Source organism: Rattus rattus, chromosome 18, assembly GCF_011064425.1.
Source record: "Rattus rattus isolate New Zealand chromosome 18, Rrattus_CSIRO_v1, whole genome shotgun sequence".
In the NCBI taxonomy this organism is placed as follows: Eukaryota; Metazoa; Chordata; class Mammalia; order Rodentia; family Muridae; genus Rattus; species Rattus rattus.
Window position 1 is genome coordinate 4,030,020 of NC_046171.1, and position 14,529 is coordinate 4,044,548.

The 14,529-nt window shown below is 51.8% G+C and overlaps 1 protein-coding gene across 1 annotated transcript in view; it reads left to right on the forward strand.

The window, feature by feature from the left end:
- Window positions 1-4,821, forward strand: part of Mdga1 (MAM domain containing glycosylphosphatidylinositol anchor 1) — a 59,927-nt gene extending 55,106 nt beyond the window's left edge. The window contains exons 15-17 of the mRNA XM_032888503.1: window positions 2,777-2,907; window positions 3,111-3,219; window positions 4,468-4,821. Of these exons, the coding sequence (XP_032744394.1) occupies window positions 2,777-2,907; window positions 3,111-3,219; window positions 4,468-4,559 (332 nt within the window). The 3' untranslated portion in view covers window positions 4,560-4,821. The remainder of the gene's footprint in view (window positions 1-2,776; window positions 2,908-3,110; window positions 3,220-4,467) is intronic.
- The last annotated feature ends 9,708 nt before the right edge of the window (window positions 4,822-14,529 follow it).

Consider the following 14,529-nt stretch of genomic DNA (forward strand, 5'->3'; position numbering starts at 1 on the left):
ATGGATGTGAGTACATATGTGGCCACTGCCTTCAGACACACCAGAAGAGGGCATTGTATCCCATGACGAATGGTTGTGAGCCACCATGTGGTTGCTGGGAATTGAACTCAGGACCTCTGGAAGAGCAGTCAGTGAGCCATCTCTCCAGCCCCTTGCTTTTTCATTTTTATGTGCATGTATAGGGTCTGTTCTGCATATGTTCGAGTCTGTGGATGTGCACCTGTTTGTGGAGTTCAGAGGTCAACCTCAGACATTGTTCCTCCTTCAGACCCCACTGTATTTACATTTTGTTTTGTTTTGTTTTGAGGAAGGGTCTTTCTATACAGCCCTGCTTGGCCTAGAGCTCACAGTATAAACCAACCTGGCCCCCAGACTCAGAGATCTGCCTGCCTTGTCCTTCTGTGTGCTAGGATTACAGACAAACACGACCATACCCGGCCAACATTAATTTTTCGAGGAAGGGCCTTTCATTGAACCTAGAGCTCATTGGTTTCACTAAAGAGATGGCTTAGCAGTTAAAACAATACTTGTTGTTCTTGAAGAAGACCTGGGTTCAATTCCTAGCACTCACATGACATCTCAAAATAGTCCATAACTCTGTTTGGAGGCATCTAGTGCCCTCTTCTGAGGTCTGTTGATACCAGACACACTTGTATATACACTTATATACACGTAGGCTAACACTCATACACATAAAATAAAAATGAATAAATTTTAAAAAATGTTTCTGAGACAGGGTTTTGGCCCAAGCTAAAACTCAAATTTGTTTTGCAGTTGGGGGGCTTGTAAGGCCCCTAAGAAACATTGGGTCCGGGCCCCTGCTGAAGCCAGGGTGGCCATTTCTTGTTTTGCTGGGACGACTAGCTGCCCTCTTAGGCACCCATCCTTGACTGTTGAGGCCCTCCTGGCCCTGAGCCATTAGCATGTCCCCCAGGCCTGGCTCTGCTATGTAAGCCCCCCCTCCCACAGTGCCTGGCAGCTTCGGGCACCAGCTGTCCCTAAACTTTGTGTCTCGTCAGCTCTCCTTGGTCCCAGCCAACTCCTTTCATCCAAGGCAGGTAACATTTGGTGACTCTCCCCACAACAGGGGGGATGGCTGTCTGTCTATCTGGCGTCACAGATGGTGCTGCTTTGTCTACGGGCAATGCCACGGAAATGCCAGCCACCAGGCGTCTCTGAAGATAGATTTCCCTTTTCCTGAACAGCCAGGTCTCTTGTGCCACAAGATGGGCTGAAAGAGACGGCCAGGGGACACTGACAGCAACTAGGTGCCTTTCACTAAAGCTCCAACCTACTCCTCTCCCCGAGTCCCTCAGAGCTCCTAGGGTCCCAGATTCCCCGCAGGCTGCAGATGGGTTTGGCGCCCCTAAGCTAGTGCCCCCAAATCTTACCCTGATTCTATTCACCATAGCCAAGTAGCCCCCGGATTTATGTCTTTAAAGAAATCGTCCTGTGTTTCAGTGTTGTTTCCTCTAGCTTTGTCCTAGCATCAGTGTTAGAGAGTATGGCTGGGGTAGCTGGCTTTACCCAGTGCACAGACGTCTGGATAAAGGGGCTGCAGAGCCGGCTCGGCCGGTAAAATGTTTACTGCTCAAGTGTGAGGACCCGAGTCCAGCTCCTCAGTACCTACGTAAAAACTGAGCGGCAGTTCCCATCTGGAACCCGATGGGGCTGGGGAGATTGGAGACCAAGACAGGCAGATCCAAGGGGTCTGCTGGCAAGCCAGCTGTCGATCAGTGAGCTACAAACACACATACACACACACACACACACACACACACACACACACAACACAAACACCACACACAAACCCAAACAACCCACCACACACACAACACCCCACACACACACACACACACCCCACACACACACACCCCACACACACACACACACACACACACACACACACACCCCACGCACATACACATACACCATAGGGTGTGTGTAAATGTACCCCTTTCCCATACATGTATACACCACACGCAATAATAATAACACAATGTAATTTAAAACCAAACATGCCTGGGCCTGCAGGAGGGCTCAGCTGTATTTCACAATACCAACGTCAGTCCTCAGAACGCACATGACCTCGGAAGAAGCTGACTCCCACATACACGTTGTCCTGTGATCACGCACACGCCATGCTGTGTGCCTGCCTTTCTCCTCAAATAAATGAATGGATAAACGAACACATAAATAAATAAAGCAAGCTGTCAGAGATGGCTCAGAGGTTAAGAACACTTGCCATTCTCGGAAACCACTGCGTTTGGTTCCTGGCCCTGCATTGGGTAGCTTATGGGGACCCGTCACTCCAGTTCTAGTGGCTCCCTCCTGTGCTCTCATGTGGCCTCCGCAGATGTGTGTGTGCACACACACACGCATAAATAAAAATAAATCTCTCTTTATGTAATGTTTAGAACTGTACAAATAAAGATAAGTCCCTCTCTGCAGCCCACTTAACCATGTACTTATGCTGTAAGAGTCCTGTTGGAGCTAAGGAAGGGGTGTGTGTGTGTGTGTGTGTGTGTGTGTGTGTGTGTGTGTGTGTGTGTGTGTCAGGCCCCCATCACTGATTTCATGGAAAAGAAAGAAAAAAAAGGAAGGAGCTCTTGCACCCTGGTCTGGGGACAGGACCAGGTGCCATCCAGCAGGGCTGTGCTGTGGAAGGGGTGAGGGAGGGAGGGGCCAGCTTGGGGAAGACAGGAAGGCGGGGGTGGGGTGGGGTGGGGTGTCCTTGCCAACCTCACCGTGCCTGCTCTCCTATCTCCTGTCACAGGCTCGCTCAACCTTCTGGTGAGGTCCAGGAACAAAGGCACGCTAGACACGCATGCCTGGTCCCTCAGCGGTAATAAGGGTAACGTGTGGCAACAGGCCCACGTGCCCATCAACCCCAGCGGACCCTTCCAGGTGAGTAGATGGCTGAAGGTTACTTACTCTGAAGGCAGGTGGCTGTCCTGGCCAGGGGTCTTAGGGAGGTCCCACTCAGGTCCTGGGGGTGGTTAAGGCAGGGGACGGGGGCTTCCTGGTAGCCCCAGGTGAAGGGGTGGGGAGGCTCTGGTGCCAGCCCCAATGTCCCCAACCCCTCCCCCTGCTCTCTGACCCCACCCCAGATTATTTTTGAGGGGGTTCGAGGCTCGGGCTACCTGGGGGATATTGCCATAGATGATGTCACACTGAAGAAGGGAGAGTGTCCCCGGAGGCAGATGGATCCTAACAAAGGTATGAGTCTGGAAGTGGGTTGGGGAAAGGGGGTGGGAAGGGGGCAGTTTGGAGGGGCTTAAGATGCCTGGATGACAAGAACTGTCTTGTGTCTGACTGTGAATGAGTGCTAGCCTTGAGTCAGGCTGTGAGGATGATGGAGGACCGAAAGAGGCCACTGGCCCTGCCTCCCTAAGCTTACTGAGGTGTCTTTAGTATATTCTAGTGGCCCAGGTATTTCCAATACCCACAGCCCCCACACAGTTGGCTGGGCAATGACCGTGTGCCAGGCATCAGACAGAAACCTGCATAGCAAGCTTAGCTCAATGCTCCTGGCAAGTCTCAGGGATTTAAAAAACTATTAGACCCATTTTATAGATAAGCCAAGTCCTTTGCTCTGTGTCTTAGTGCATGGACTGCAGCATGCTGAGGTAGCCCTCATGAGTGTGTCTTTGTGAATTGTATGGGCTGTATGAATTGTGCGGACCGTGTGGACAGTGTGAACTGTGCAGACTGTGTGAACTGTGTAGACTATGTGAACCGTGTAGACAATGGTTGGGGTGTGAATTGTGTGGACAATGTGAACTGTGTAAATTGTGTGAACTGTGCAGACTGTGTGGACTGTGTAGACTATGTGAAATGTGTGAACTGTGGATTGTGTGGACTGTGTGAATTGTGTCAACTGTGTGAACTGTGTGAAATTCGTAAACCGTGTGGACTGTGTGAACTGTGTGGACCATGTGAACTGTGTAAACTGTGTGAACTGTGTGGACTGTGTGAACTGTGTGGACTGTGTGAATTGTGTGGACTATGTGGACTGTGTGAACTGTGCGGACTGTGTGAATTGTGTGAACTGTGCAGATTGTGTGGACTGTGTGAATTGTGTGAACTGTGCAGATTGTATGGACTGTGTGAACTGTGCAGACTGTGTGAACTGTGTAAACTGTGTAAACTGTGTGGACTCTGTGAACTGTGTGAATTATGTGAAATTCATAAACTGTATAGACTGTGTGAATTGTGTGAACTGTGCAGACTGTATGGACTGTGTGAACTGTGTGGACTGTGTGAATTGTGCAGACTGTGTGAATTGTGTGAACAGTGTAAACTGTGTGGACTGTGTGGACTGTGTGAACACCCACCTTCGGGTTTCCTTTACCCCCTGAAGAGAAGCTGAGTCACAGCCTTCCATGGCCTACCTGTCTGTCCCTCCCTGTTCAAGATGGAGCTAACTAGAACCCTGGCCTGTTTCTTCTCTATCTTATATCACAGTGGTGGTGATGCCAGGCAGTGGAGCCCCCCGCCTGTCCAGCCTGCAGCTTTGGGGATCCATGACCATCTTCCTCTTGGCGTTGCAGAGATGATGAGAGCTGTGTGGCCCCCACCCCACCCTGCCCCCGGCACACCAAAGTGTCCACATCGTACCAAAGACTGACCCCTGCCAGCCGGGGTGCCCAGGGGCGGGGCCGGCCCACCAGGGAGGGGGCCTTCATTGGCTGCAAGGATGAGTGGAGAACGTGGACAGAGGCCAGGCCAGACTCTGGTGGTTGTTCAACACACGCACACACTCACACACACACTCACACTCACACACACAGATATATTAAAGCACAAGTTTCTATTCGACCTGCCAGCACCTTCTTTACTGTGGAGATGGGACTTACATGAACGGCGTCCACCACCTCCAAGGACCTTGGTGCGACACAGGCCTCATCTTGTCTGCACACTGCACTGTGTCCGTCTGACCTTGCCCTGTCCCCTGACTCAAGGCCCAACTCCAGCCCAGACACTTACCAGAAGGGAGCTGGATGTGGGCAAAATATCAGACTTGGGCTGCCTGGATGAAGGTCACAAGGTTCAGAGGCAGGCCAGTCGGGACTCCGTGAGCTCTCCGACTGTCCCTTGTTCAGAGGCTGACAAGGAAGGGATATCTGCTGCAGAGTGGACATGTTGCTCAACTCAGAGTCCCTGACCTGTTCCTAGGATGTCCCCTTCCCCTCCATACTGTGCCCACTTGGAAGGGCCCCAGCCCCCTGACTCCGATCAGCAGCTAGATGCCACTCCAGATAGTCCCAGCTTGGGATTTCCAGGGAAGCCAGTGCGTGAGGAGTGGTGTTTATACCATTTTCCAGGTGAGCATTGGCTTTGAGGGGAGCAGAGAGTCCTGCCTCTGTGACCCCATGTCCCCACAGAGAACAATGAACTCACAGTGGAGTGGATCCCGTTTCTTAGGTATTTGGCCAGAGAGTTCTGGAAGAGGGGTTTGGGGGGAGTGTAAGGCACTGTCTAGTCAGCCCTGTGGAGTACGGGGGCAGGGAGGGGGAGAGATGGATTGAGGTGGTTGTGTCTCTTTGTTCCCTGGGAGCTGAGAAGAGGTTTCTGTCCTCGGAATTGATAGAATAGGGTCTAGAACTTTTCCTCTTTGGGTCCCTTTACCCATTTACCTAGCTTTCATGGGAGAGCGGAATCCTAGCCCCTTCCAGGATGAGTCTATGTACACGTGCACGTGTGTATCAGTGTTCGAGCGTGTCTGTATGCGCATCTCTGCGTGTGTGAGATCCTGTGTGCCCATCCGTGTCTGTGTACCATCGTTGGATGGGAGTGTGCAGGAACACGAGGCAGTAAGTAGTTAGCCCCGTCTCTGTGGGTGAGCGTCAGTGTGCAGTCCTCACCTCAAAGACATGTTTGTGGGGTGCTCGCCCTGTCTGCAGTCTCAGACTGCCTGCTACAGCCTTTCCACCCCTCTGGATGACAAAGAGCTTACAGATGACCCTCTTGAAGGCTAGATCCTTGGCTGGAGGCGTGACACAGGGGCTCTTCCCTGAGCATTTCGGGGGACAGCTGCAGAGAAGAGGCTGGAACCCCGGCATCATGGCAATACCCGGAGGCACACTGAAGATCAAGACCCTTGCTGCCTAACCCCCAACCCCACTTGGCCTGTATCACCACCACCACCACCACCACCACCACCTCCACCTCCTTCATCATCATTGCCAACGTCACTGGCTGCTAAATGGTCAGGCTACAGCCAGGCGTCCTGGTACCCAACCAGTGTGGCTGCCCTTCCTGGCCCTTCAAGCCCTTTGTCTGAAGTGAATTGCTCTGGTTTCCAGAACACACTTCTGTGACATCTGCAGGGCATTGCTCCTTAACTGTCCCATCTGTGCCGAGTCTATTGCCCCAACTCGACTGTGGGTCCCTCCTGCTCTGAGCCCCTCCGTCATTCTTGCTGACACTATAGTAGAAACCGGGTGGCATGGATTCTATAAGCCAGTAGTCCCTGACCGTATAGAATCAACTGAGCAGGGGTCAGCCTGGGTATAGGGTGTGATTTAATGGCATCAGAATGCAGCCTGGTATTAGAAAAGTGAAGACGCCTCTTAGGACAACCCAAGAGGGAAATCTGGGGTCCTCTCAACCCCAGGTCTCTGGGCCAGCATTGTGCTAAAGAAATAGCTCCCCCAACTCCTCCTGGGGTTCCCACTGCACCCTAAGCCTGCTCCCCCACATTGACCCATTGTCCTGACTGCTTTAATTGTGGGGATTCTTCTCTATATATCTTAGAGCCGGATGCAGGAAAGGTGCACACAGGAAAGGTGCACAGTATGTGTTAGCCCCATGTTCCAGAACCTTCTCTATGGTGACAGCAGCCATGCCTGAAGGGTGTGTGGTCTGAGATTGAAAAGCCTGTTTAAGGAACCCACCCTCATATGCAAGTGAACGGGCTGGGGTGGGCATGTCTGTGTGAGCCCACCTGTGTGCAGGGGCTGTGAGGCTGATCTGCGTGTGCGTGTGCATGTGCGTGTGCATGTGCGTGTGCCAGAGGCATTTAGGTGTGTGCAGGGTTGAGAGTCTAAGTGTAACTGTAGGCAGGGCAGAAGCTGTTGGCACGTGGAAGCCTGTGTGAATTGGCCTTCCTGTATGTAGCCTTGAGGGTCCATGTTGGGAGGTGACCTGTGAACACCCCAGTCCCAGGAGACCAGGCTGACAGGATGTAGCAGATCTCTTCAGTGACAGCCTCACCCTCTGTCTTGAGGGAACTGAGGGAAACTGTGGCCTTAAAGCAGGGATCCCAGAGTCAAGCTCTCAGGGTTCTGGGGCCCTTTTACTCCTGGCCCCTACAAGTTAGTGTCTGGGAGGAGAAAAGTATTCTTGTGACCAGGCAGTGAAGCTCAGTCAATGGGTAGCCTCCGCTTGGCTGTCCTGTCCCTGGGACTACAGGGACCACAGGTAACCTCTCTGAACCTTCATTCATCCGTGAGGACAAAACCTGCTTCTCCGGGCACATTCCTCCCATAATTCCCTCTTCCCCACTCACCATCCTTCACCCTTTCAGGCTGACAGGGCCTGCACGAGACTCAGAAAAGCAGGTTTTTCACAGACTTTGAATGCAGAAGCTGGAAGAGAGATGGGCATGGGCAGGTCTGGCTCAGTTCTTGGAGGCCTAGTGCTACATCCCCAGGGGTGTCCTACCGCGAGCCACTGCTCCTGCGAACCCCTTACCAGAGTAGCTACAGACAGCCAAGTGGAACTGACCCTTCTCCGGGCGCTCTCCATGCTGCCGAGGCCCATTACACACGTGACAGGTGTTACTCGGACTTTTTTTTTGAGAGACAAACCCTCTCCCCATCCTACTCTGGCCTCTTCTCCCAGGCCACAGACACACCTCTCCCAAGGAGAGCACAGTTGTCACTTGGAGACTGTCACTGCTCTCTGCACAGGAGTCTGATGTCTCATCATCCTGACATTCTTCCCAGGGCCAGGAGAGCTGCAGAGATCATGGAGTGTTCTTGGGGTTTTCCTCTGCTTGGCCAGCTCCATGGGGCTGAGGAGGGACGTTCCCAGGGAATGTCCCATGAGTGTGGTGAGTGAACTCCCCTGTACTGGCGAGTTCCTGCAGGCTACTAGCTGAGCTCAGGTTCTGGGTTCATTCTGTTCTGTCAGTACTGGGCTTATGTATGTGTGAGCACGTGTGTGTGTGTGTGTGTGTGTGTGTGCGTGCGTGCACGTGCGTACCGAAGGACCACTCTTTTCTGGAGATCTCTTGACCCTTAGCACTGGAAGAGACCTTAAAGGCATCGAATCTGGTGTGCCCACTATACAGGTGTGAAAAACTGAGGTTCAGAGAGAAGGCATCTGCCTGCCCCCATCCTTCTCCCTTCCATGTTTGGCCTGCTTTCATTGCCCAGGGGTCCTGATATAAATGCTCTCCCTCCTAGCACCCTCCTGCCCTCCTCTCAAACATCCCATTCCTCCCATCTCAGCCCAGTTCTGCGGGAAGGGGACTGGTCTAGGGCATCCCCAACCACTATTCCCCTCTGCCCCATGGAAGTCCGATCATCAAATGTTTATCCCCAGTCCATAAGGGACAGGAAAGTAGGGACTGTTCCTTCCCTGGCACCCCATAGATGGAGGAAAGCCAATCCTCCCCATATGCCCAGACCCACTCGTCTGCCCCGCCCACCCTGCCACCGATTAAAAGCACAACAGGAGACCCCCCCCACTCATGGGTGACACGCGTGGGTCTCTCTCGACCCCCGCCTCACCCCTTTGCCTTGCTCTCTTGTCTCCACCCAGCCTCTGTTACCCACCACCCATCTTTCTCTCTTCCACAAACCCCAAAATGTAACCTCTAGTTGCGGACGCGGTTGTTTCAATCAATAAAGATGCAGTGTTCTAGAAGTCGGGGCCAGCCTGCGTGTGTTGGGCTTCTCGGAGGGAAAGCAAGGGGCTGGGCTGGGCTGGGGTGGGCTGGGCTGGGCGGGGCGGGGCGGGGCGGGGCTGGGTGGGGCGGGGCGGGACTGGGGCGAGGCGGGGCTGGGGCAGCCTTTCTTCTCTGCCACCTGTCACTGTGGCCTGGACAGAGGACACTTGTATCCTGTCTGCCCACAGTGAACCCCTGTTCTCATCCTCACAGATATCAGCTGAATACCTGCTGTCATTAGATAGATCCTGAAAACAGAGGGCTGTCATGGAGGGCTGTCAAAGGGAATTTGGGCTCAGGGCTTTGAGGAAGATGTTTCTTATTTATTTATTTATTTATTTATTTATTTATTTATTTATTTATTGTATGTGGGTGCTCTGTTGCTGTCTTCAGACACACCAGAAGAGGCCATCAGATCCCATTACAGATGGTTGTGAGCCATCATGTGGCTGCTGAGAATTGAACTCGGGACATCTAGGAAGAGCAGTCAGTAGTCTTAACCACTGAGCCATCTCTCCAGCCCAAGATGTTGCTTTTCAAAAGAGACATTTAGTTGAATGTGGTATAGGCTTATAATCCCAGAGCATGGAAAACTGAGGCAGGTGGATCTTGAATGTGAGGCCAGCCTGGGCTAGAGCAGAGTAAGTTCATGACCAACCCAGACAATTTAGTGAGCCATTTATCTTAATATAAAAGGTTAAAAATAAATAAATTGTATGTGGAGGTGGGGTGCCGTTCTGGAGAGATGGTTCAGATGTAAGGTCTTGTCCAGGACCCATGTTTGGTTCTGGATCATGTGATGGCTGACAACCACCTGTAACTCCAGCTCCTAGGGATCTGACGCCCCCTTCTGGCCTCTGCAAGCACCTGCACCCGCATGTACACAACCCTACACATAAACACACATGCACATAGCTTAAAACATTTAAAACATTTTTACATCCACTGGTGTCTTTGCCTGCATGTATGGTATGTCTGTTGGATCCCCAGGGACAGGAGTTAGAGACAGTTGTGAACTGCCATATGGGTGCTGGGAATTGAACCTCTGGAAGAGCAGTTAATGCTCCCAACCGCTGAGCCATCCCTCCAGCCCCTAAAAGTACTTTTGTACCACTGGGACCTAACTCCGACGCAGAGCACCTGCCCCAGATCATCACCAGCCTTTCTAACTGTCCAGGTGCCTCAGATTTCAGGATTTCACAGCTTTGAGGTCTGCCACAGTCAGTTACCTGAGCCTCTTCCTCGGTTCTCCTCAGGAGAAGTGGGCTCTCTGAGCTCACAGGGCAGGCCGTGGTGAGGGAGATCCACGCTCCTGTAAGTAACCAGGGAGCAACAGCCATATCAGGATGGGTGTCAGGGTGGGGACTGGAGGGACATCAGACACGTGGCAGGAAGATTCTGTCTTGTCATGTGGTTGAAGTGACTGAAATGGGTCGAGTCGCCGGGCCTATGTTTCACATAGGGAAACTGAGGTTTCGGAAGGCAACAAGCTGAGGGCTCCCCTGCACTCTGGAGCTTTATTGGTGCTCTGGTCATAGACACAACACAGACACGCCTGGCTGGAGAACCAGACCTTGGGTAGACTAGAACACAGGAGCTAGAAGATTCGAAGTCTCTAGTCTCTAGTCTCTAGCCTCTCTCTCTCTCTCTCTCTCTCTCTCATACACACACTCTCTCTCTCCTTCTCTCCCACACACACACACACACTCACAACATACTTTCACACACTCCCACACACACTCACACACACCTCTCTCTCACACACACACCTCTCACACACACACACACTCTCTCTTCTCTCACTTCTTTCTCTCCCACACACAAAACCCCACACACACATACCCCCACACACACACCCTTACACACCCACACACATCATCTCCTCACATACACACTCCCTATCTCTCCACACAGATACACTCACACACTCTCACACACACCTCACACACCTCACACACACTCACACACATACTCTCTCTCACACACACTCCCTCACACACACTCTCTCTCACATACACACACTCTCTCACACACACTCTCTCTCACATACACACACACACACACACACTCACACACTCACTCACACACACACACTCTCTCACACACATACACACACACACACACACTCTCTCTCACACACACACACACTCACACACACATTCTCACTCACTCACACACACACACACACTCTCTCACTCTCACACATTTAGCTCTCTCTCTCTCACACACTCACTCTCTCTCTCTCTCTCTCTCTCTCTCTCTCTCTCTCTCACACACACACACACACACACACACACACAAAGAAGAGTTGTGACAAAGATGATTTCCCGGGCTTGACAGTGATTCTGGATGCAAGGTAAAACTGAGAGCTGAAGCCATCAGCTAGAGAAACTTCTAGCTCTTGATCTGAGGTAAAGATGGCTAAGAACTCTCCCCTTATATTTCCCACAGAGAAGCAGAGTCTGACTCCCGTCCCCTCCCATCTGGTCTTAGTGATCTTTCTGTACAACTGAATCTGACTTTCAAAGCTGCTTCGGCTCAGGGGTCTTGGGATGTCCTGTAGGGAGCCCTGAGCCACCAAGCAGCCAACTCTCTCATGACAACCAGGGCGCAGCAGCTTCTAATGTGGTCTGCGTGATTCCTCATCTCCATCCCCCACTGTGCATATCCGGCCCACACAGTGCCTCCCCTGACTCATGCCGGCTTCCTCAAAACTTTAGCCCAACCAGGTATCGAGACCTCAGCCTGTTTCTCCCACACAAACTTCCTGCGCCAGCAGCCGCCATCCACTGACTCAGCCTCTCTAGAGAATCAGCTGCTGGGCCTCCCTGCTGTTGCTATGTCCAGCCGCACGCACACAGTTAAGCAACCTGTTGATGCCATGCGTCACCTCCGATATAGTCAAGCGGGGTGAAGGAAGAGGTCATGGGTATCCAATATGACCAATATGGGGGCTACCGCTTTTAGAGGGACCCACTTAAAGAGACAGGAGGGAAGCAGGTCTCGTTTTTTTTTTCTTTTTCTTTTTTTCAGAGCTGGGGACTGAACCCAGGGCCTTGAGTTTGCTAGGCAAGTGCTCTACCACTGAGCTAAATCCCCAACCCCAGCAGGTCTCATTACGTGTTTGCTTTTTCACCCTTCTTAAAGTGACCGCCATTCCAGGGTCACCGGTGTGTGTGGTGTGGGTACCGTGAACATCCTCCAGTTGGTTGGCCTTGGCCAAGGGCCAGCGGGTCTCAATACCAGTATCCCAGTAGGTGAGGTCGCTCTTCAGAAGCAGAGTCCTGTTTGCTCATATTTTTTTTTTTTCCGGAGCTGGGGACTGAACCCAGGGCCTTGCACTTGCTAGGCAAGTGCTCTACCACTGAGCTAAATCCCCAACCCCTGTTTGCTCATATTAACTGTTCTATGAGGGGCAACATACGCGTGTCTTGTGCAGAAAGGTGAGGGCAACCCAGGTTTGGAAAGGTGATATGGTCATCTAAGTCCATAAGATTCAGGAGGGGAAAGGTCTGGAAACACCCAGAAGTTTGGCTTTCAGAATGGCATCCCCTTCCAAACTGGTTGCTCTGCTCTGTGTCCCTCCTGGAGGTTGCCATATCTTGCTAGCCAGGTCACCCCAGGGGGCGGGATAAGCTGAATCCTTCCCTGTGGGGCTTGGACTGCAGCCTTCTGCTTCTGGGAACTGTTCCCTGGTCTTGCTTTTCTTTTTCTAGTATCTTGACCTTTTTGCATATGTCCTTTTGTTGAAAGCGCCACCAACACCTTTTCAGAGAGAGAGAGAGAGAGAGAGAGGCTGAGTAAAAATAAATCCAAGGAAAAAAAGCAGACGCGCTTCTCCTTGAAGTCACCCCAAACCCAGGCAGAGGCCCTCCCTCCAGCCTGCTCCTCACAACTCCGGCTTCCAGATCCATCTTTCCCGGGCTTGCAGCCTGTCAGGACCCAGCGTGGCTTCCCGCTCTCTGAGGTCAACTTGGCAGCTCCCCCAGACGCAAGTCTCCCGAATCCATCATCGCCCCGCCTCTCCAGGTCTTCTCTCAAGATGGCGGGGCTTCCTGTTCCTCTCAGGTGCACTGAAGCCAGACAGAGCTGCACGGATTCAGTGCATGGATTCTACACTTAGGCGCCACTCCTGATTATGACGGCTGCATTGGTCAGGGCTCCACTTTCAGACTCGCTCTTATCCCCGCAGCCATCCACCTAGTCACTGTCACCTGAGAGACGGGTAGAGTTGAACATGAACCAGGGGTCTGAGAGCACAGCGTCAATGCAATGGCTGTGTTCTATGCTGGTCGGAAGTGTCCGCGGTACATGAACGAGAGAGAAGGCCAATTGGAAAACGGCACGCTGATTACTAATTCACTCGCGTGTGTAAATATTGTCACCAGTATGCAGGTGCGCATGCGTGTCATTCTTCATTCACTGTCCACCCTTTTTGGTTTTTATAGATGGGTTCTCTCCCTGGCCTGGAGTCTGCCCAGAAGGCTAGACTGGATGTCCAGAGACCTCCAGGGAGCTCCCTGTCTGCCTCCCCAGTGAGAGGATGGCAGAGTCTTGTCACTACACCAGGCTGTCCTCACCCGTGAACTCCGGTCCCCATGGTGGCAGAACAAGTACTTTACTCAGCCATCGCGGCGCCCACCGTTTCATTTTTGTCCTAAGATTCTTCACCGGGATGTGAATATTAGTTATCACAATAGAGAAACTTCCGAGGTTCTGACTCACCTCTGGGCCTTCTGCATTAGCCAAATACCTTTACGTTAACGTGTGTGATTTTTTTTTTTTTAATAACCAAGAAGAAAGCCCAATTTTCCTGAGAAAAGAAAAAGAGGCAGAAGTCATCCAGGACTACAGATTAAAAGTAAATAGAGGCCACTTTCTGTTCCAAACACTATTTTCATAATTTAGATAATTTCAGAACTTGGGAAGGGGCTTTGAACTTGAGATCTTTCCTTGCTGATTTTTTTTTCCTTGCTGATTTAATCAAAGAAAAATACTCATACATTTGGGAGGGGAGACAGAAAGAATAGGAGAAGCTGACCAGGCACAGGCAGTGGGGATATTGAGCCACACTTTTAATTAATTAATTATTAATTAATTGTGTGTACCTATGGGCACATGTGTGCCACAACATACATGTAGAGGTCAGAGGACACCTCTCCAGAGCCAGGCTCTCATTCCATCATGTAGGACCTGGGGACTGAACTCAAGTCATCATGCTTGGTGGCAAATGCCTTTACCCTCTGAGCCAACCACCTTGAGCCGAGTAAGAGAAGTCTCAAAGAGGATCCACAGTTTCCGGGGAGAAATTCTAACCTGCAGTGTTCTGTCCACATGGTGTACTTTGTGTGTATGAGAGGCAGGGGGAATGCATGCACACGTGTGAGCATATTGCATGCTCCCCGATGTGTGCCTGGAGCCGCCTTTCCTCTCCAATCAATCGCAAGGCGAGTGGGTAATTTAATCGCTACCCTAGATTGGCGGTTGCTACCGTCTGAGGCGAAGAGGCCCTGTACTTTTTCCTGGTCTTCATCTTCCGCTTCAGCCTCTCACATCCTCACCCAGACTTGAGGCTCCAGAGGGGAGACGGAGGTCTGGGGTCTGGGGAGTGGGGAGGGAAGGTAATGTGA